The sequence below is a fragment of the Drosophila takahashii genome, chromosome X, assembly GCF_030179915.1.
Source record: "Drosophila takahashii strain IR98-3 E-12201 chromosome X, DtakHiC1v2, whole genome shotgun sequence".
In the NCBI taxonomy this organism is placed as follows: domain Eukaryota; kingdom Metazoa; phylum Arthropoda; class Insecta; order Diptera; family Drosophilidae; genus Drosophila; species Drosophila takahashii.
This window is the reverse complement of record NC_091683.1, coordinates 11212330-11230648: the sequence shown is the minus strand read 5'-3', so window position 1 is coordinate 11230648 and position 18319 is coordinate 11212330. Positions and strand designations below refer to the sequence as shown.

The following is an 18319-nucleotide window of genomic DNA, read 5'->3' as shown; positions in this document are numbered from 1 at the left end:
GCTTAGGAACGGCCAAAAATACGCCATGGGCGTAAATATACAAATTTGTTTATGCGTTGTAATACAATTTTTAAATATTAAGACATGGATTTTTTTTAGTGGATCTAAAAATATTTTTGCAAAATAAAATAAATTCTTTGCATCCATAAGGTGACCAACTATTTTTAATTGCATATAATTACATTTTATTAAATTATAGACTGCTTGCTCCTTTGCTGGGGCTAACTTTAAATTACACAAGTATTTAATCGGGTCCCTTGAGCTACGAACCAACCACCCTTTAACCCCTTAACCCCTGGGCACCGCACTTTAACCCGCTGCAACTGCTGCCAAGTGACCCAAATCACAGTCTGCCGTCTGCGGTGCTCGTCTGCTTGGAAATGTGGAAATGCGAAGGAGCTGGATTCAGCAGCCAGCATCCAGCATCCAGTTAGTTATCCAAACCAATCCAAATCCTTTGGTCCTCTCGCCCGGCTTTTCAGATGACTTTGGAGAGGCTTTTGCGCTTAGTTAGCTTAATTACGAACGCGCTCAGAATCAGTCAGCTGCTGCGATAAGTATCGATTAGTATCGCCAAAGCGAGTACTTAGCATGAGCGTTCCAAATAAGCAGAATCAAGGTCTCACAGAGGGAAAAATTCAAGCAAAAGATTTTCTTAATGTAGAATAGAGAAGAGGTATTTAAAAAAATATTTATATAACTATTAATATATTTTAAAATATTCTAAGTATTTCCGTAATATTCAATAATGTTTTAAATACAAATTCGGATAAATCCGTTATTAAATTTTTTTTCCTGGTGCACTATATCTGGCTTTAGTTTTATGCAACCCAAATATTGAGCAGGACAAAGCCGAAGGAATGCCTCTAGGGATGGAGAATGTGGGCTGTATCATACTATATATATACTATATGTATATCCTCTGCATGCATATGTGAGCAGCGACTACTGGCGAAATTGAAATTCTTATGAAATTATATAAAATGCACTCAAAGGCATTTTCGGGGCAGCTTAGCAACATCAACAACTTTGGGCGCTTTTGGGCGACGTTTGGGCGACGAACGTCCTCCGGATGGCTTGTTTACGCAATTCCGTAAAGGAACGGCATGTGCCTCTTCGGTTCCGCTCTCTGGACCACAAAAACAAAAAAAAAACGAAAATAAAAAGCATGCGGATCCTGGGCCATTCTTCCGTTTTGGTATGAAACCAAGACAAGAAGAAATAATAATTTGTTATGTCATTATCATTGAAGTAATTTACATTCCGTTTAGCCTTGGCGACAAATGGCGGAGAAGCAAGAAATTTAATTCCACCATTAAAATGGCCTTATATTTATTTCAGCAAGAAATCTTGTTGTCGAGAAAATGTGCCACTAATGAGGAACCAGTAATGATTTTCAAAGGATTTCCAACCACAGACTTGCATCAACAAAAATAAGAAAAACAAATTGAAAATAATGTTAGTCTTCTTAGCTTTTCTTATATAAGGAATTTTTGAGAATGGTTCTTCAGTCTTTAATAAAGGGTGTTAGCTGTCATTTTTAATCTGTTGCTTTTGCAGAGATTACATTACTGTGAAAAGAACAGGGACATGAGATGTGCTGCCTTGAATTGAAAAAAAGAGGAAAATGCAACTCATTGGAATGCCACACACAATCCATACAAGGAAAGCAAAATGTGATGATCTGATTAAGATATACCTACATATGTTTTAAACCTTATAATACAACTCTCAGCAAGAAGTCTAAAATGCATTATTATTTAGCAATCAAAATGTTATGAAAAGTTAAAATACTCTCTTACTAAATTGACATCAGCCTGCTTCCTTTTCTACGTGCATGTGGCTCCTGGCCATTTGCCATTTCACCAGACATAATCCCGGCAATCGGTGCGAATACGAATTCGAATTCGCATGGGAATGCCAATGATATGTGTACCTACATATATGGATGGATGGCATAGAGTATGGAAAATGCTGCGATGCGATGCGATGTGATGTGTGGGCCGTGCCGTGATGTTTGCACTCCGGTGCAGCGATGCTATAAATAAGCCCGGTATTTATTAGGGGGCAATCATAAACTGCGTTAACAACGGGCACTCTGCCAGCGAGGAGAATAAGATCCGGTAAACAAAGGAGCCCCTTGGATGTCTCATTGTGCGATAAGCTTTCAATTAATTCTGACCCCGGATAACGGGGCGTATGGGTAATGGGAATGGGAATGGGAACGGCAACGGAGCTGGGAAGAGATCAATTTTCAATTGCATCCAGTGCATGCACACGGGTTTCATATATGTACATTCGTTCGTATATGCTAATACCCAAAGACAAAGGTCGCATTCACATCGCAGATTGAATAGAGCAAAGTTGTTGGGTGGGGGAATTACCCGGAAATTAGCAAGCAAGTTAATCCGATTAACAGCTCTCCAGGAAATTCCAATCTTAGATCCTTGGGGATTAAATAGTTTAAGTAAAGGAAGTAGGACTCTAGCCGGAGGAAATTAAGTGGGATTTGAAATACTTATGGGGCTCTACAAAATATTATGCCTTTTTAAAACTAATAGAAAGAGTATAAATAAAAAATAATAATAAATTGAGAATTAAATTACAGTTTTTAATATCACAAAATGTTTTACTTTTATTGGAAATTTATTATTCAAATATAGGAATCTAATTTGCAATTTTGTAAACAACTATGCAATACAAATATTTTAAATAATTTCCGACCATCCTGTTATTTCTAGCATTTCCACTATGTGGTCGATGGCAAAATGACCCTCCTGTCGAACATCCTCGACTGCGGAGGTGGTATTTCCGCCCAACGCTTCGCCCGCTTGCTGCGCCAGTCCAGCTCGTCAGGATCCCCATCAGCCTCCGCCTCCTCATCTGCGTCGTCGTCATCGGGAACATCGTTCGAATCCAAATCCATGCTGGAGCCGACATCCTCGCAAAACCTGCCGACCGGACGAGTGCCAATCCTGCACGATTTCGATTTCGACTTCGATCCGACAACGACAACGGAATCGCCGGGAAACTACGTCCTCGATGGAGTTGCCAGTGTGGCCAAGATGGCCCTGGAGCCCACGGTCATGGACACTGTCCTGCCCGACTCGGATCCGGATCAGGTCCTCAGTAATCTCAACGTCAGCGCACCATGGAATTTAACGCTCGCCTCGGCGGCGGCCACCAATTTTGAGAACTGCTCGGCGCTTTTTGTCAATTACACCCTACCACAAACAGGTGAGAACTTTAAATCAGGGGTACTCAATAAATGCTTAAAGATAGTGCATTTATGTACAGGGTGATATATCACCCATATCACTCCCGTGGATCCGCGCATGGTTTTTTTGCAAAAAATGGCCAAAAAATAAAATGTCCACTTTTAAATGCTAATCGATTGGAAATTTAATAACGAGTTCAGAAAGGTATGACAATCCATATTTGGATTAATATTTCCGTTGTGTCGGCCAAAAAACTGTTTTATTTCGGGATGAAAAATCAGGATCTTGATTTTTGGTAAAAAATTATTTTTTTATTGTAGATTTTTTGCTGTAACTTGGCCAAAAATGAACCCATATCAAAAAGCCGCACTGTTTTGTGCAGCTTACGACCTTATAATTAATATCAATGCACTTTGCGAATGATTTGGGAAAATTAGTTTTTGGCCCAATTTTCGCTTTTTTTTTTAAGGGGTACCATCATAATTTTTTGCAAAAGATGGCAAAAATTAAAAATTTTCAGGTTGAAATGCCAATCGATTGGGAATTTTATTACGAGTTCAACGATGTATGACATTCCATATTTAGACCACTACTTCCATTGTTCTGGCCAAAAATTTGCTAAAAATTAAATTTTTTTCCGACAGGTCTCTACTGCAACTGGACCTGGGACACATTGCTCTGCTGGCCACCCACTCCGGCTGGAGTCCTCGCACGAATGAATTGTCCTGCCGGCTTTCATGGCGTAGATACGCGTAGTAAGTATTTTAAGTAGAGTTTCGGAAAATAAAAAAAAAATTGGTTAAGAAATAGGAGAATTTCAGGACAGAAAGCGTTCTTTGTTGAATTTATTACTTAACCAATCGGCTTTCTGACTTTTGTCGCCTGATTAAAGTTCATAAGACATAACCTGCGGTTATTATGCCATCCAAATTGCATATCTGGCGGTCACAATTATACGGATCATTAGCTGGGAATCCGTTCAAGTGCTGCACGGCAAACAATTACTTGATTTCGTATTCATCGAAAGGATGTCAATATTTACATGCATGACTGACGCGTCCATTCAACCGCACTCCCCACCAGTCGGTCCTGCCCCCCGTTTAGCCCTCCATATCCGATATTGTATATCCCGACGAGGTCACCACGAAACTGGGCCGAAAGTGGGCGTGGCCAATATGCTATGCCAGCGGAGGGCGGAGGGTCCGATGTCCAGGTGTTCCATGTTCATACCTTCAGCTGAGCTTCGCCCGTTTAACAAGGTTTAAAACACCAGCCAATCGATTGCTTAATTACGATCCAAAATGGTTACGACCCCAGCGATATGCTAGCTGGCCAAAGGGGAATTGGTATTTAATAACCATAGGCAATAGTACACTGAGAAAATATGGTTTGACATTTTTCAATTCATTAATTCGAAAGATTTGATTACTTAATTTTTGATATTAAAAGTACATTTTCTTGAAATTAATAATTCTAAACAGAGATAAGGCATTGAAAATATTAAATATTAATATTTAAACAAATAAATAATAATATTTTAATTTATAAGCAAAAAAAAAACAGATCTTTAAATTCAAATTTTTAACTACTATAGAAAACTAAAGTCCAATGAAAAGGTTGATATTTTCTTCGAGTGCATAATTTCCCTGGCCTCATTTTCCCGGGCCGTGTCTAGATTTTTAGCCCCAATCTTTTGCAGCTGGACGAGGTCGCCCTTTCGATTGGCATAATTGCACTTGTCAGTCAGTGTGTCACAGTTCGATTACAGTCATTAATGCGCCTCCACCTCCTCCTTTTCGATTCGCAGAATTCGCCATCAGAAAGTGCGAGCTGGACGGCCGATGGGGCAGCAGGCCAAATGCCACCGAGGTGAGTCCGCCGGGTTGGACGGATTACGGGCCGTGCTACAAGCCGGAGATTATCCGTCTCATGGAGCAGATGGGCAGCAAGAACTTTGATGTGAGTTCGGTTATTGTCAATTCCAGGAACCATAACGATAATCTGGCTAAAAATATAGAACAAATTTCGAATTATTATAATTTTGTATTTTTTGTTATATTTTCTAGCTCTACATAGACATAGCCTGGAAGACTAGAACCCTGGAGATCGTGGGCCTCTGCCTCTCACTTTTCGCCCTGATCGTCTCTCTGCTGATCTTCTGCACATTCCGCTCCCTGCGGAATAATCGCACCAAGATCCACAAGAACCTCTTCGTCGCCATGGTGCTGCAGGTGATCATCCGGCTGACCTTGTATTTGGATCAGTACCGGCGAGGAAACAAGGAGGCCGCCACCAACACGAGCCTTTCGGTTATTGAAAACACGGTGGGTTTACATGATATAGGTCCAAAATAAATAAATTTTAAAAAAAAATAACAGAAAATGGATGAAAGTCCCAGAAATTAAATAATATTTTCTCAAGGCTTTACATAAAAATCCTAGAAAACTACTAAAAACTCTTAATTTAATAACTATATTATATTATATACTATACTATATGATCTACAGCCCTATTTGTGTGAGGCCTCGTATGTACTTTTGGAGTACGCTCGCACCGCCATGTTTATGTGGATGTTCATCGAGGGCCTCTACCTGCACAATATGGTCACGGTGGCCGTTTTCCAGGGCAGCTTTCCCCTCAAATTCTTCTCGCGACTCGGCTGGGGGTTTCCCATTTTGATGACCACCGTTTGGGCGAGATGTACGGTGATGTATATGGACACTTCGCTGGGCGAGTGCTTGTGGAACTATAATCTCACGCCCTACTACTGGATCCTCGAAGGACCACGACTAGCGGTTATACTGGTTTGTTATTATAGAAATTACGATAAAACTGAAAACATAATGTAAGCGGTATTTTTGCAGCTGAATTTTTGTTTCCTGGTTAATATCATACGTGTGCTCGTGATGAAGTTGCGCCAATCGCAGGCCAGCGATATAGAACAGACCCGAAAAGCCGTTAGAGCAGCGATAGTCCTACTACCACTTTTGGGTATTACCAACATACTGCACCAGATGGCTCCGCTGAAAACGGCAACGAATTTTGCGGTCTGGTCGTATGTCACACACTTTCTCACCTCGTTCCAGGGATTTTTCATAGCACTCATCTATTGCTTTCTAAACGGCGAGGTAAGCTATGGATTTTACGAAATGCTTGCATACTTTTGGCACCTTTAAAAGCGATTTCATTACCTTAGTGATTTCTGTGACACGATCAAATGTTTTAAATGTTTTTAAAAATATCAAAAATATTTTATTTAATTCATTTTAGGTCCGCGCAGTGCTGCTGAAGAGTCTGGCCACCCAGCTGTCGGTTCGGGGTCATCCGGAGTGGGCGCCAAAGAGGGCGTCCATGTACTCGGGTGCCTACAACACGGCACCGGATACGGATGCAGTGCAGCCGGCGGGCGATCCATCGGCCACCGGAAAGCGGTAAGCTTTAGCTTGATTTTGCCCCAAGATGATTCTACTGATTCTATTCCATCACCCGCAGGATATCACCGCCGCATAAAAGGCTAAATGGAAGGAAGCCGAGCAGCGCCAGCATTGTGATGATCCACGAGCCCCAACAGCGTCAGAGATTGATACCCCGCCTGCAGAACAAGGCGCGGGAAAAGAGCAGGGATCGGGTGGATAAGGCGGATGCGGAAACGGATCCCCAGGCCGATCCGGCCATCTCGCGGATTCACAGCAAGGAATCGAGCGGCGGCGGCGGGAGCACGGGATCACGGAATCGCGGCTCCAAGTGGATAATGGGCATCTGCTTTCGGGGTCAAAAGGTACTGAGAGTACCGTCAGCGTCATCCGTGCCACCCGAGTCAGTTGTATTTGAGTTGTCAGAGCAGTAGCCCTAAAAACCAAACTAGCCGTAGATGTAGCCATATAGAAGTAGCCAAATAGCCGTAGAAGTAGCCAACGCCATATAGCCCACAGTAACCACAGTAGTCAGCACCCATCCATCAAAACGGAAATACCCCCCAAAAGAAATCCTAACTGCATCTTTATGACTTTACCCCTCATCTTACAAGAAAATCAAGCCAAAATTAAAAGTAGATTTTAATTTGTACCATTTAAAATTCCCTGAAATTTCCCCGAGAAATTGTGTACTTTTTAAAATCTTAATAGAGATAACTCTTCAGCAGTAGATTTTTCTTTTATAAATGTAAGCCTTAAACTATGCATTATTTATTTCATCATTATCACAATCTTAATTTTGGCTTGCCTTTCTTGCGTCCAGTGTAACTATGTATATATATTACTTCATGTAGGACAGATCCGATCCTTCCTCGAGAGCTTTAAACCCCAAGTCCAAATTCGACTAAACTTACCTTAACATTTCTACTTAATATATCTGATGACAATAAATTTCTAATAGCGCCACATTCTGTTCTGGACACGCAAATACACTCAAAAACACTCGCACACGGTTATTACTTGATGAATTTTTCAGCAAAACTTGAGCGGCATGTTTTATACTTCTATTCATTTTTAAAAACTAGATTGAAATATTCGTTACTATGCAGTGTGACCAAATCAATTAAAATGAATATTAATTAAAATTAATAATTCGACTATTAGATTTGTGAACTATATAATTTTAAAGATGAGCTGACGGATTTTATGCTGAATTTATTGTTTTCTATTTTATAGCTATATTATTTTATTCCTAATTTTTATGTTTAGTGAAATTCGCTTAGTTTTAAAAATGTTATTTATCACCTGTTATCATTTTTTATATACCTATTTAAATAAATTATTTGTATGATTTGCTTTTGTGTATGCCATACTCTAAATTATTTAATTGAATTAAAATAAAAAAGAATCCTTGTACGACACTTAATGCTTTTAACAGACTGTACTTTATGATTTCAAGCTGGTCACACTGCCAGTCACGATCGATCACGTTCACAGTCACTGCCTTGAATTTTGCTAGCTGCGCTTTGTTTTGCAACGAAAAACTTTGCCACGATCAGTATTTAACTAATGGGGTCCGCAGTCAAAGACACAAATTGAATAAATACTTCTTTCCGGCTTATCTCCCGTCTTTGTTTCCCACTCCAAAAATGCGGCACTCTTTCCGGACTTTCGATTTCTTTTCTCCCGCTTATCGTTTGCAGGACAAATGTGTGATGCCAGGTTCGCAAAAGACGCAACAAATATTTATGACGTCACAATTGCCGCCGACGTCGACGCTGGCAGCGGTAGCAACAACAATAACCACAACAACAACAACCGCAGCAGCAGCAAAAACAACAATAGCAACCATTGCAACAATCGCAACGATAACAAAATCAAAGGCAAAAGCCAAAGCGATTGCAAAAAGTCATCAAATGCCGAAAGCCTAAAGCATCTCGATCTCTATATCCCTCTCACACACACCCTGTTACTCCATCTCCCTCTCTCTTTCTGTTTCTGTTTCCTACGGATACATGTGGAAAAGAAAGAGAGAGATAGGAAGAGCCTAGCTTAGCACATGCAAGCGCAACTGTACTAAACTAAACTAATGAGCTGAAAAGTATGCACGTTTTTTTGTATGCAGCGGCTTCGATTATACCGCGATAAGTTTCGATATATATAGAATAAATATCGATCAATATACATACCTACATATATCCAATATTTTTGTATATTTACCAACAAAATGTTGGATCACAATTTTTTTTGCATATACATTTAAAGAAAATGTGTAATGGATGTTATTGATGAATGTAATTGTTAATTTTTTTTTCTAAATAAGCTCAATATACATAAACGTAACGGTATTTACATAAAGCATAAAGAAAACATATTTACATACTTGGTATTTACACTGTCGCATGCAAAAAGAGAAACCTGATAGAAATGTCGGAGCACAGATCGTATATTGAATATACATATGTACATGTATTATGTATACACACGCAAAGAGAGTACAAAGCACTTGGAATGGTAAAGAGGAACAAAAAGAAACAAACGGAAATTGAAATTGAAATTGAACGTATCATAATGTCACATCATCTGATCTCTGATCAGGGCGAATATTGAATATTCACCTTAACTTTAAGCTTACTGTGCATTTTTAAATGGAATATTTTGTGTGTGAAGTCGCGTTCATTTTGATTTTTTTCGGTTTCCTTTTCACGCTTCACGCAATTTTCAAAACTAAAAATTCAAGCCGAATTTAAGAGAGGGAACCTTAAAACCAGAACACCCAGTGGTCAATGGCAAACTATTACGTGTATAAGGCTAAATGGAAAATGAATAAACATGATTTTATATGCATACATATACTAAACTAAAGTCGGTTGTCTACTTTCTTCGTCTTGATTTTGGATCGGGTTCGAGATCATTTAAGTTTTGCGCTCTCTGATCGGCACGTGCCGCTCGTGAATCCCCAAATTGGCATAGCTAAATTGGCAATTTTGGCTCATAAGCAGCTTAATCGGACGATTTGATGGGCCATTAAATGAATATTAAAGAGAAGCTACTGTGGAAAATATGCAACATCAAAATAATCAAGGTTGTAAATACCCGATCCCTAATCTGTCCCTAAATATTTTTACAAATATAAATAACCTCAAGGGAAATATATAGAAAGGTAAATACTTTACCATTTTATTTGAGACACTACTTGTGACTTTCAAAGCTACGACTATTATAAATTGACTCAATAAAATCCAAATTAGGCCACTAATTACTATTGATAGTCATGCTTGCATATTGATAACCTATTTAAAGTTTATTAGAATGTTGGATCAGAATATCTTTTTCTATAAGGGTATAAAAAAAAACAAGCACTGAAAAAAAACATAAATGTTGAGGAATTGTTTCTAAATTCTAAATAATTTCCTTTCGAAATATTAAAAGCTTATTTTAGCTGCAGTATAACTGAACTTAATACCAAACGCAATTCTTAAAATAGGGTTCGGAATTTCTAACATAAATCTTTTTTTAATGCTGCGCATTCTGAGAGATTTAGGAATTCAGCTTCCAAATTTCGCAATGAATTTTAGATGCCTCTTTTGAAAGCTTTTTCATTCCATATAAACTTCATGTTGTTCGTCGTCACTTTTATGTTCCTAAATATTTCTTGTATACCTTTTGAAACCACATAACTAATATTTTAATTTATCAATATGTTCATGCTTTATCAAACGTATACTTGATATTTTTTCCGACTCTGCGTATACTTAATTTTTTTCAGCAGTGCAGAAACACGGCAGCCAATTGACAATTGAAACCACAAAACATAGCGATCACAGAGGTTACGATTACGGATTGTATTTCCAAGAACGACAAGTGGTACAACATCCGGATCACAATGAACGACAACAACGAAAAACAGAGAGGTGGTCTTTTGATGGGAGGTTGTGAGGTAGCAGAGTTGAGTGATTGGGTTCGTCGGGCGTAGCAGCAGGTGGTTGGTGTATGGTTATGTTGGGATAAGGTATAATGGATGTGGCATCGGCTCTAGAAGAGCAGATCCTCGTCACCGTCCTCATCGAGGATATTCTGCACCTCCTTGGTCTCCTCGGTCAGTTGGCCCAGACGACGTTGCTCCTCGCGTTTCTTGTCGGATGCCTTGCGTGCCTCACGCTTCTTGTCCTGGATCTTCTTCAGTCGATAGAACTCCTCGCGCTCCAATTCATCCAGCTCACTGATTATGTACTCAATGGTTCGGTTGATGCGGGGGATGATCACTGATGGTAAAGAGAAGGATCGTTAATTTATCACAAATAGAAAAAACGGAACAACATAAGATTAAAATGGTTTCATATCAAAATGGTATGATTTCATATCAAAATGGTAAGATTTCATATCAAAATGGTATGAATTCATATCAAAATGGTAAGATTTCATATCAAAATGATAATATTTCATATCAATATGGTACAAAATATATGATTTTCGGAAATATCACACAGAGCAGACCCAAATTGATATGAAAAATTACCCAATGGTTTACTATTTTTGATCTTTTTGTTTCTATGAGCAGGTAAATGTTTAGATATATCTTTATAAGAGAGTCTTTAAAATGGAAATATTCCAGATTTATATGATATTTTGTTTCTCCCAACTCACCGTGCTCGATGGCATTGACCCGCCGATTGGTGACCTTGATGACATCGTCGAGGGTCACAAAGGAGGTCTGCAATGAGGCCAGTTCCACCAGCAGACGCACTGCGCTCTGGTAGTTCTTCTTCAGCTTGGCCAGCTGCTGGCCACCACGTGCCAGGCCGGCCAACTCGTAGGTGTCCACGCCATCCGTATAGGGCTCGAAAACGGGCAACGTGACCCCGGCCACATTATCCTTTTTGGTGCGTATCTTGATCTGGGCCTTGGTCACATTCTGCAGGACAATCTGGTTGATGTCCCCGGTGGTGAACTTGACCTCGGCCAACGAGAAGGCGGCCTCCTTCATCACCTGGCCCATCAGGGTTTTGGTCTGGCAAATATATATATATATATGTCTTAATGGCAATCCCAAGTAATCTCTCACCTCTATGATCTTGCCCAGAATCAGACGAAAGCGCATCTGCAGGGCATCTGCTTTTTTCTTGAGCAGTCCATGTCCCTTGGTTGCGCCCGCCAAACGCGATTTCATCAGCGTTTGGGCACTACAAGGGATATAACATATATATAACAGGGATTTACTACCCGGCCAGGATCAACTACTCACCCACGTGAGGGAAATATGGGCAGACGGTCTTTGGCTGCCATCAAAAATCAAACAAAAATATGCCACTCAGGAACAAAAAATTAACAAAAAAAAAAAGGAAAAACAAAAATACAACACGCACCACGCCAACCAAGTCCGAACTATAAATAACAACAACAAAATATTTACTAAATATATGCGACACTACGAAAATAAAATAGACGACAGAAATGAGGGAACAGCGAACAGAACAGCACGACAACAAACTGGGCCAGCGAATGAAGACTCGTTGAGCGACTCGCGACCTGGTGAGAGAGTGACGATCTTGGGGATGGTATCGAATCGAATCGGAGGGGCCATTATGGGGGCTCGGAATTAGATTCGGGCCCCTCAGCTGTTCCGGAACAGCTGTCACAATTAATGGCACAGTATGCGTTGATAAAAGGCATGTCCGAACCGTAAACACCTGTAACTCGGTGGTTCCTAGGGTTCGGTATATGAAATTTGGTATGCGGCCTTCTAATATGATTTCAGATTTTAGGATCTCATGAGATTTCGAAAACAATGTGTCTCTAAATAATAGGTATCTAGCTAGTGATCTTAGTAATGATGTGTTAACAAGCACTTTAAAGCTGTCAGTTGTAATAATTAAGAAAATGTTTAAATATGCACCAAAAAATCAAAATCCTGATTTTCTAACCAAACAAAAACCGTATTTTTGTCATAAAAATTAAAATAATGTTCCAAATATGGAATGTAATACCTCTTTTACTCGTAATAAAATTCCCAATCGATCTACATTTAAACCTGGAAAGTTTTAATTTTTGCCAATTTATGAACAAGTAGTTAAAAATGTTTTTGTAAAAAGAAGTCATGGAGCTATCACTCACTTCGAAATATTCGAAAATTAAATTGTTCTACGTATATAATTAAGTTTTTGAACAATGGATTTTAAAAGGTGGACCATACACCTTTTAAGATATAGGATACCAAAGATTCTGATACCCCACCCCTTTCAATGGGGCGCCAAAAGGATGTTCAAGGTCAGTTGGTGGTTCAACCCGTTCGATAGTCGCTCGATAGGCCGATTGACAGCTAGATAGATTTGTGCCGCAGTGATGCCAATTCCATTTTATTACCGTTAGCGCAGATTGATTTCAATTGAAGATGATTGTCATCCAATAACGCACCAAAATATTCGGAGGGCAAACAAAAAATAGCTGCCACACGCAGATAAACGCACAGCGGCACTGACTTTGAAATACCTTTGTACTGCGACTATTCGGATGTCTTTGGGTCTCCGGTTACGGTTGGGGGTACGGGTACTGCCACATCCATCCGGAGCAGAGTCACGCAATTTGAATATGCGTCTTGTGCGGTCATGTGCCCCGATTTGAATGTACATAGTGTCTATTAAACGCTATTGTGCAGAGGGAGAAATATTTTATTGTTCACTATTATAATAATGAAATGTTTATTGTAAATACTTCGTATAACCATTTCATTATACGCCTCTTTTCATAATTTATATCATTAGGTAATACTAACTATTATAATTTCAGTTTACTATTTTAGTTAGTTTTTGTTTTTGTTAGTGCTGTTTACCCATTATGTGACAATGGACACGTGTCCGCCCCATTTGGCCACAGCACAGTGGCGACCAAGTAGGGGTATTAATTAAAGTAATGAATATGCACAGCAGGGAGCTACGAGGTGAGGAAAGGTCGGAATGTAGTGGTAGTTTTGGTCAAGCAACAGTTGTCCGGGGGGCGTTGTCTAGACTCCAAAAAGAGACGAGGTCATGCATACCATATATACCGTACATGTAAAGCCCTTATTATTTTCTTTTACTTCATTACTTGTTTTTATTATTATATTAAAAAAAAACAATTCACATTTTAAGTACAAATCTATCAAAATTAAAGCTGGTTTTATTTTATGACAAACGAGATACTAATTATCATATAAGAGCTCCATTATATTTGTCCTGCCTTCCATCAACAATTTGCATATAGTTTTCAACAAAGGATTTTCCCCTTCCTTATTTTAAATGGGGCACGTCCTAGTCGTTTGGAAAGTCAAAATCGGTATATACATAAGTGCGAATACGTTTGTATATATAAATTGTACGTCGTGTATAACCTCACAAAGGCGGAATCAACAGTTGGTGCGTATACGAACAACAAAAACGAGGGGCTTTAGGAGGGATTTTTCCGGGAATTTGGCAAGGGGGAAGAGGGGAAAGAACTCTCGATTGTGTGCAATTGTATGGGTATTTCGTATTTGTATTTTTGGCATAAGTCACGGCCAGGCAATCACTCCTCTTGCTCGAGTGTGCGTACGTTGCGTATACGCATGGCTGTCACTCGAAGGAGACGACGACAACAACAACAAGGACAACAGGGCGAACCCCTACCTTTATTTTTTACCCCATCCCAGAGGACAGAATTTTTCTCATGCTTCGGCAATGAGGCAAACACGAGGGCGTACACCGAGCGAAAAGTGGGTACGCCTCTTTGGGAGTTGGAAATTAATTATATAATGTTTAAAATATTAAAGACTTTATCTTTTAAGGTTACCCATTTAATATGTTTCCATTCACCTTATTTCCAAATTTTTAAATATTTGAAATTATATTACATTTTTTAAATATTTAAAACTATACATGTAAGGAACAAGACAAATTCCATAAATAATATAATACATTTTGAAGAACTATATATTTTTCTCGCTGTGTATAAATGGGATGCTGTTGCTGGTGGTTCGCTTTAGTCGGCTGCTCCGGCTGCTCCAGTCGCATTTCGCATCTGAAAGCGCCCGCAAGTAGGTTACACATTTTTTCCCAGCTTTTCCTCTCCGAGGAAAACAAACAACAAGTCTCGATACCTTCTTCGATACCGTCCAGTTTATCCCATCCGATCCTATTAAGCATTAAAGTACCGAGTAAGTAAAACTAACCTATGAACTCCATGAAATCCAGCTCAAAATCGGTTTACCACAGGTGTTATACGACCTTTCTCACGCTTGCAAAGATTAAATGGACAGGATGAGACGGAATGGGGTGGTACTTTGTGGGCGGCTTTCGATGGGGGTGTGTCATTAGAGCAAACGACAGGGAAAGTGTGTAGAGAGTGAGAGACAAAAGGTTGAGAGGGCAGGCAGAAGAGAGTTACTACGACTAATTGAGTTATAGAAGAAAAGTGTCCTTCACACATACGAGTCCTAAATGCACATGTGCATGTGCCAAGAAAAATTAGAAAAGTTTGGAAATGTTTATAAAGCTAATTAAACGAGAAAAGTATAAACCCACCCGTATATTTTAACTCAGTGGGATAACTAGAAAAGTTAATCATAAGCTCGTTATTTCCTATATCATCATATCATATTATCATATTTTAATGGTTATATGATTCTATAGTTAATTAAAAAATTACTTTAATATGTATCTGAATGCTTAAAAAATCCATCTTTCATTTGATTTTTATATTTAATATTAATAATCTTTAAAAAAATATATTCGGCCCACAGAACCGTAGGTTTAGCGACTCCGCCGGCTGCGATACAAGGATGGAGTTCAAAATGATCGGCCCGGAGCACTGTGACCAGGTGCTGGAGCATCTGCGTCGCAGCTTCTTTGCCGACGAGCCGCTCAACAAGGCCGCCGGGTTGTGTCAAAACGGTGTCAACTGCTCCGCTCTGGAGATTCACTGTGCCGAGGCCATCCAGGATCGGATGAGTGTGATGGCGGTGGACGCGAAGGATGAGGGTAGCTGCAAAATAGCCGGCGTCGTTCTAAATGGCATCTTGAAACCGGACGACACGGCCAGGGCGTTGGAGAAACTGGAGGAAACTAAGGATATACATTTCCGGGTTATCTTCGAGATGCTGCACAAGCACAATATCGAACACAATCTCTTCGAGCACTTCGATGTGAAGTCCATCTTCGATGTGCGCATTCTGTCGGTGGACTCCTGCTATCGCGGCCAGGGCATTGCCAACGAGCTGGTCAAACGATCCGTGGAGGTGGCCCGAAAGAATGGCTTCCGGCTGATGAAGGCCGACGCCACTGGCATCTTCTCGCAGAAGATTTTCCGCTCGCACGGTTTCAAGGTCTTCTCGGAACTACCGTACTGCAAGTACACGGATGAGAATGGCAAAATGATCCTGCCCGTGGAGGCGCCGCACATCAAGCTGCAGCAGATCTACAAGACGGTCTGTGGCGATGAGCTGGATGACAAGGCGAAGCCGCATTAAGGAGACCGACGACTCGCTGTCTCAACAAATTGGAACAATAATCTTTTTATTGGAATGTAATCTTGAAACAAATATAGAAATTAATTTTGGGGTCGGCAAACGGAAGGTAAGCTAAGGCCAAAGGAATGTTGTCCGCAGAAATTTGTTGAATATTAAGTTGGAGAAGAGATGGCCTTAGATTACTCTCCGTTTATCGTTAATGGCTCTATAATGTAGACGGCTGCCTGGCTAGTTTACCTAAGCGTGTGTGTAATTGTTGTTTTTTATGGGGACCAACTGCTAACAATACCTAAATAAAGTACACTGTTGTGCCAAAGTTAACCAAGCAGCTCTTTCTCTAAACCTCCTGAATTACATGCTTTGTGTTGGCTCATTTAAGTGCTAAAACAAATGCCTATCTACCTAAAAAACTTAAAAATTTAAAGGTAATTATGTTACAAATGCAATCAACTTGGGAATATTATTAATTTAACTTATATACAATAGTCTATCATGCTTATTTTTGTTGTATTTGCAAGATTATTAAATCTTCTTTTTTAAGGGGCTATATTTTTATTGCACTTCCATTTAGTTTGTAGTATTTAGTATACATCTGGCTACCAAAGCGGGAAACTTGTAACTTTAAACGCTATTATTACAAGAAGACAATTTCTGAATCTCTCTCTACAAAATAGGCGATTTGCCTAGAACTTAGATGGGCCAACACATGGACACGAAAACACGGCACAGCAAAATTGGGCATAGAACCCCTTACATGCTCTTCCCTCCTCCTAAATTCCTAATATCACAAGCGCAGATTCCAATCCTCCCTTCTTATCCGCTGGCAACCTGGCAACTGGCAGGTACTCCTGTTCCTCTTCCTGTTCCTAATCCTCGTTCAGGTCTTCTTACTCCCTGGTGGCTTTCTTTTCGTAGATAAAGATGATATCCTCATCGGTGCCGTAGGCGCGACGGGCCGTGTCCATGGACTCGATGAGGCAGCGACAGATGTCTGTGGAACGCGGCCAAAAATGAAAATCAATGAATTTTGCAGCGTAATTGGTTCAAGGAATACTCACGGCCATCGTGAACCTCGGGATTGTGATAGAAGAGCTTCTGGACGGCCATGTCGTAGCCACAGAGCACCACATAGTGTCCAGCATATCTATTTGTTCCACGTGTTCGTGTATTTCGGGCGATGCAGGGTATATAAAAACAGCTTTTCAGTGCGAGGCTCAGGGATTATAATGGGAAAATGAATGGAAAACTATGAAAGGGTCACTACTCACCCGAACTTCTCCAGGACATTGCGTTTGCAGACCTCGCAGGTGAGCAGCGAGGCGTTGGTCAGCAGGATGACGGGTCCGTGGCGGGCCAAATGGCGCAGGATGACCTCCATTTCCACCGTGCGCTGCTCCACGCGCAGTCCATGCGCCCGGGCGTCCTTGAACTTGCGCGTCACCCGCCGTTCGTCCTTGTCGATGATCTTGGAGTAGTAGGTGTGCTGCGCGTAATTCGGATCGATGCCCAGCGTCTGGGTGAAGTACTCGTGGCGCACCTGGTAGCGCATCAGCAGGTAGCACAGGTCGATCGTCCAGGTGCTCGAGCCGAAGCCCTCCTCCCCGCAAACGGCCTCGAAGTTGCCCAGGAGCTGCTCACGCTGCTGCGCCGACAGGATCATGATGATGCAGGACAGGCCGCAGTCCCAATTGTAGCGCTGCTGGTAGTGCGTCAAGTTGTAGTGCTTGCTCGGCGGCAGTCCGTTCATCCTGGCCAGGTCCTTTTGGTGCTCCTTTTCGTGTCCAGTGGTCTCCTTCGGAATCTCGGGAAATGTTTTTGTTTTGTTGTTTTTCTGTGGCTTCTTCTTCTTCTTTTCTATCGATTGACTCGATAGGTGACTCGAGCAAGGCTGCCATTTGGGCCACCTCTAGTTCCCTCTTTTTAAAAAATTAATTTAAAAACCGAAAATAATTATTATTTGTTATTTTGATTTTTTAAAAGATTGTCCTTACTTTTAAATAAATAATAATAATATGTGTAGATTATAAAATATAAAATACACTTGCATTAAGGACATTTTTAAAACTAAACTTGTTCTACTTACTTTTGTCACAAAAACAAAAGACTTAGTAGGCAGTAAAAATTAATAAATTAGCTATTTTTTGTAAACCTTGATTCGACATTACTAAAAAAGACCTGCTCGTAGTGTTCCCTGTACCAAAAATATCCCA

At 40.3% G+C, this 18319-nt stretch overlaps 4 protein-coding genes across 11 annotated transcripts in view; 2 read left to right on the top strand and 2 right to left on the bottom strand.

Moving 5' to 3' along the window:
• Pdfr (Pigment-dispersing factor receptor) overlaps positions 1-9467 on the top strand; it is a 30376-nt gene extending 20909 nt beyond the window's left edge. For 4 of the 5 annotated variants that reach the window (XM_070218331.1, XM_070218332.1, XM_070218333.1 and 1 more), the window contains exons 3-10: positions 2742-3237; positions 3863-3973; positions 5026-5177; positions 5285-5542; positions 5726-6022; positions 6083-6346; positions 6489-6649; positions 6711-8252. In XM_070218331.1, coding sequence (XP_070074432.1) covers positions 2769-3237; positions 3863-3973; positions 5026-5177; positions 5285-5542; positions 5726-6022; positions 6083-6346; positions 6489-6649; positions 6711-7065 — 2067 coding nt within the window. In that variant the 5' untranslated portion in view covers positions 2742-2768 and the 3' untranslated portion in view covers positions 7066-8252. Of the gene's footprint in view, positions 1-2741; positions 3238-3862; positions 3974-5025; positions 5178-5284; positions 5543-5725; positions 6023-6082; positions 6347-6488; positions 6650-6710; positions 8253-8334 lie in introns of those variants that run through there. The other variant, XM_070218335.1, reaches the window with a different exon arrangement.
• A 985-nt stretch (positions 9468-10452) lies between these two features.
• On the bottom strand, positions 10453-12146 carry Vha36-3 (Vacuolar H[+] ATPase 36kD subunit 3). Of its 2 annotated transcripts, XM_070218338.1 has the most exons (5): positions 11998-12143; positions 11877-11910; positions 11697-11814; positions 11279-11642; positions 10453-10896 (listed from the first exon to the last, which is right to left on the bottom strand). In XM_070218338.1, the coding sequence occupies exons 3-5, from the start codon at positions 11799-11801 to the stop codon at positions 10667-10669; spliced, it is 699 nt and encodes a 232-aa protein (XP_070074439.1). In that variant the 5' UTR covers positions 11802-11814; positions 11877-11910; positions 11998-12143; the 3' UTR covers positions 10453-10666. The 2 variants fall into 2 exon arrangements, with proteins under 2 accessions (XP_070074439.1, XP_016994800.1); XM_017139311.3 differs by having other exon boundaries at positions 11877-12146.
• A 579-nt stretch (positions 12147-12725) lies between these two features.
• AANATL7 (Arylalkylamine N-acetyltransferase-like 7) lies at positions 12726-16109 on the top strand. 2 transcript variants are annotated; one of them, XM_070218336.1, is made up of 2 exons: positions 12726-12898; positions 15384-16109. In XM_070218336.1, the coding sequence occupies exons 1-2, from the start codon at positions 12800-12802 to the stop codon at positions 16107-16109; spliced, it is 825 nt and encodes a 274-aa protein (XP_070074437.1). In that variant the 5' UTR covers positions 12726-12799. The 2 variants fall into 2 exon arrangements, with proteins under 2 accessions (XP_070074437.1, XP_070074438.1); XM_070218337.1 differs by lacking the exon at positions 12726-12898 and adding an exon at positions 14654-14798.
• A 13-nt stretch (positions 16110-16122) lies between these two features.
• On the bottom strand, positions 16123-17964 carry LOC108055817 (protein GUCD1). 2 transcript variants are annotated; one of them, XM_017139352.3, is made up of 3 exons: positions 17378-17964; positions 17168-17307; positions 16123-17100 (listed from the first exon to the last, which is right to left on the bottom strand). In XM_017139352.3, the coding sequence occupies exons 1-3, from the start codon at positions 17854-17856 to the stop codon at positions 16997-16999; spliced, it is 723 nt and encodes a 240-aa protein (XP_016994841.2). In that variant the 5' UTR covers positions 17857-17964; the 3' UTR covers positions 16123-16996. The 2 variants fall into 2 exon arrangements, with proteins under 2 accessions (XP_016994841.2, XP_070074440.1); XM_070218339.1 differs by having other exon boundaries at positions 17168-17253.
• Between the last annotated feature and the right edge of the window lie 355 nt (positions 17965-18319).

What these genes read in the sequence shown, in the direction of transcription:
- Vha36-3 (XM_017139311.3), bottom strand. Translation starts at nt 11,917, where the DNA reads ATGGCAGCCAAAGACCGTCTGCCCATATTTCCCTCACGTGG. An exon ending in CCCATATTTCCCTCACGTGG is followed by an intron (nt 11,815 to 11,876) that starts GTGAGTAGTTGA and finishes TATCCCTTGTAG; the next exon opens with TGCCCAAACGCTGATGAAAT. An exon ending in GGTCAATGCCATCGAGCACG is followed by an intron (nt 10,897 to 11,278) that starts GTGAGTTGGGAG and finishes CTTTACCATCAG; the next exon opens with TGATCATCCCCCGCATCAAC.
- AANATL7 (XM_070218336.1), top strand. Translation starts at nt 12,800, where the DNA reads ATGGATTTTAAAAGGTGGACCATACACCTTTTAAGATATAGGATACCA. An exon ending in GCGCCAAAAGGATGTTCAAG is followed by an intron (nt 12,899 to 15,383) that starts GTCAGTTGGTGG and finishes TTCGGCCCACAG; the next exon opens with AACCGTAGGTTTAGCGACTC.
- LOC108055817 (XM_017139352.3), bottom strand. Translation starts at nt 17,856, where the DNA reads ATGAACGGACTGCCGCCGAGCAAGCACTACAACTTGACGCACTACCAG. An exon ending in AATGTCCTGGAGAAGTTCGG is followed by an intron (nt 17,308 to 17,377) that starts GTGAGTAGTGAC and finishes CGCACTGAAAAG; the next exon opens with CTGTTTTTATATACCCTGCA. An exon ending in TCCCGAGGTTCACGATGGCC is followed by an intron (nt 17,101 to 17,167) that starts GTGAGTATTCCT and finishes CGCGTTCCACAG; the next exon opens with ACATCTGTCGCTGCCTCATC.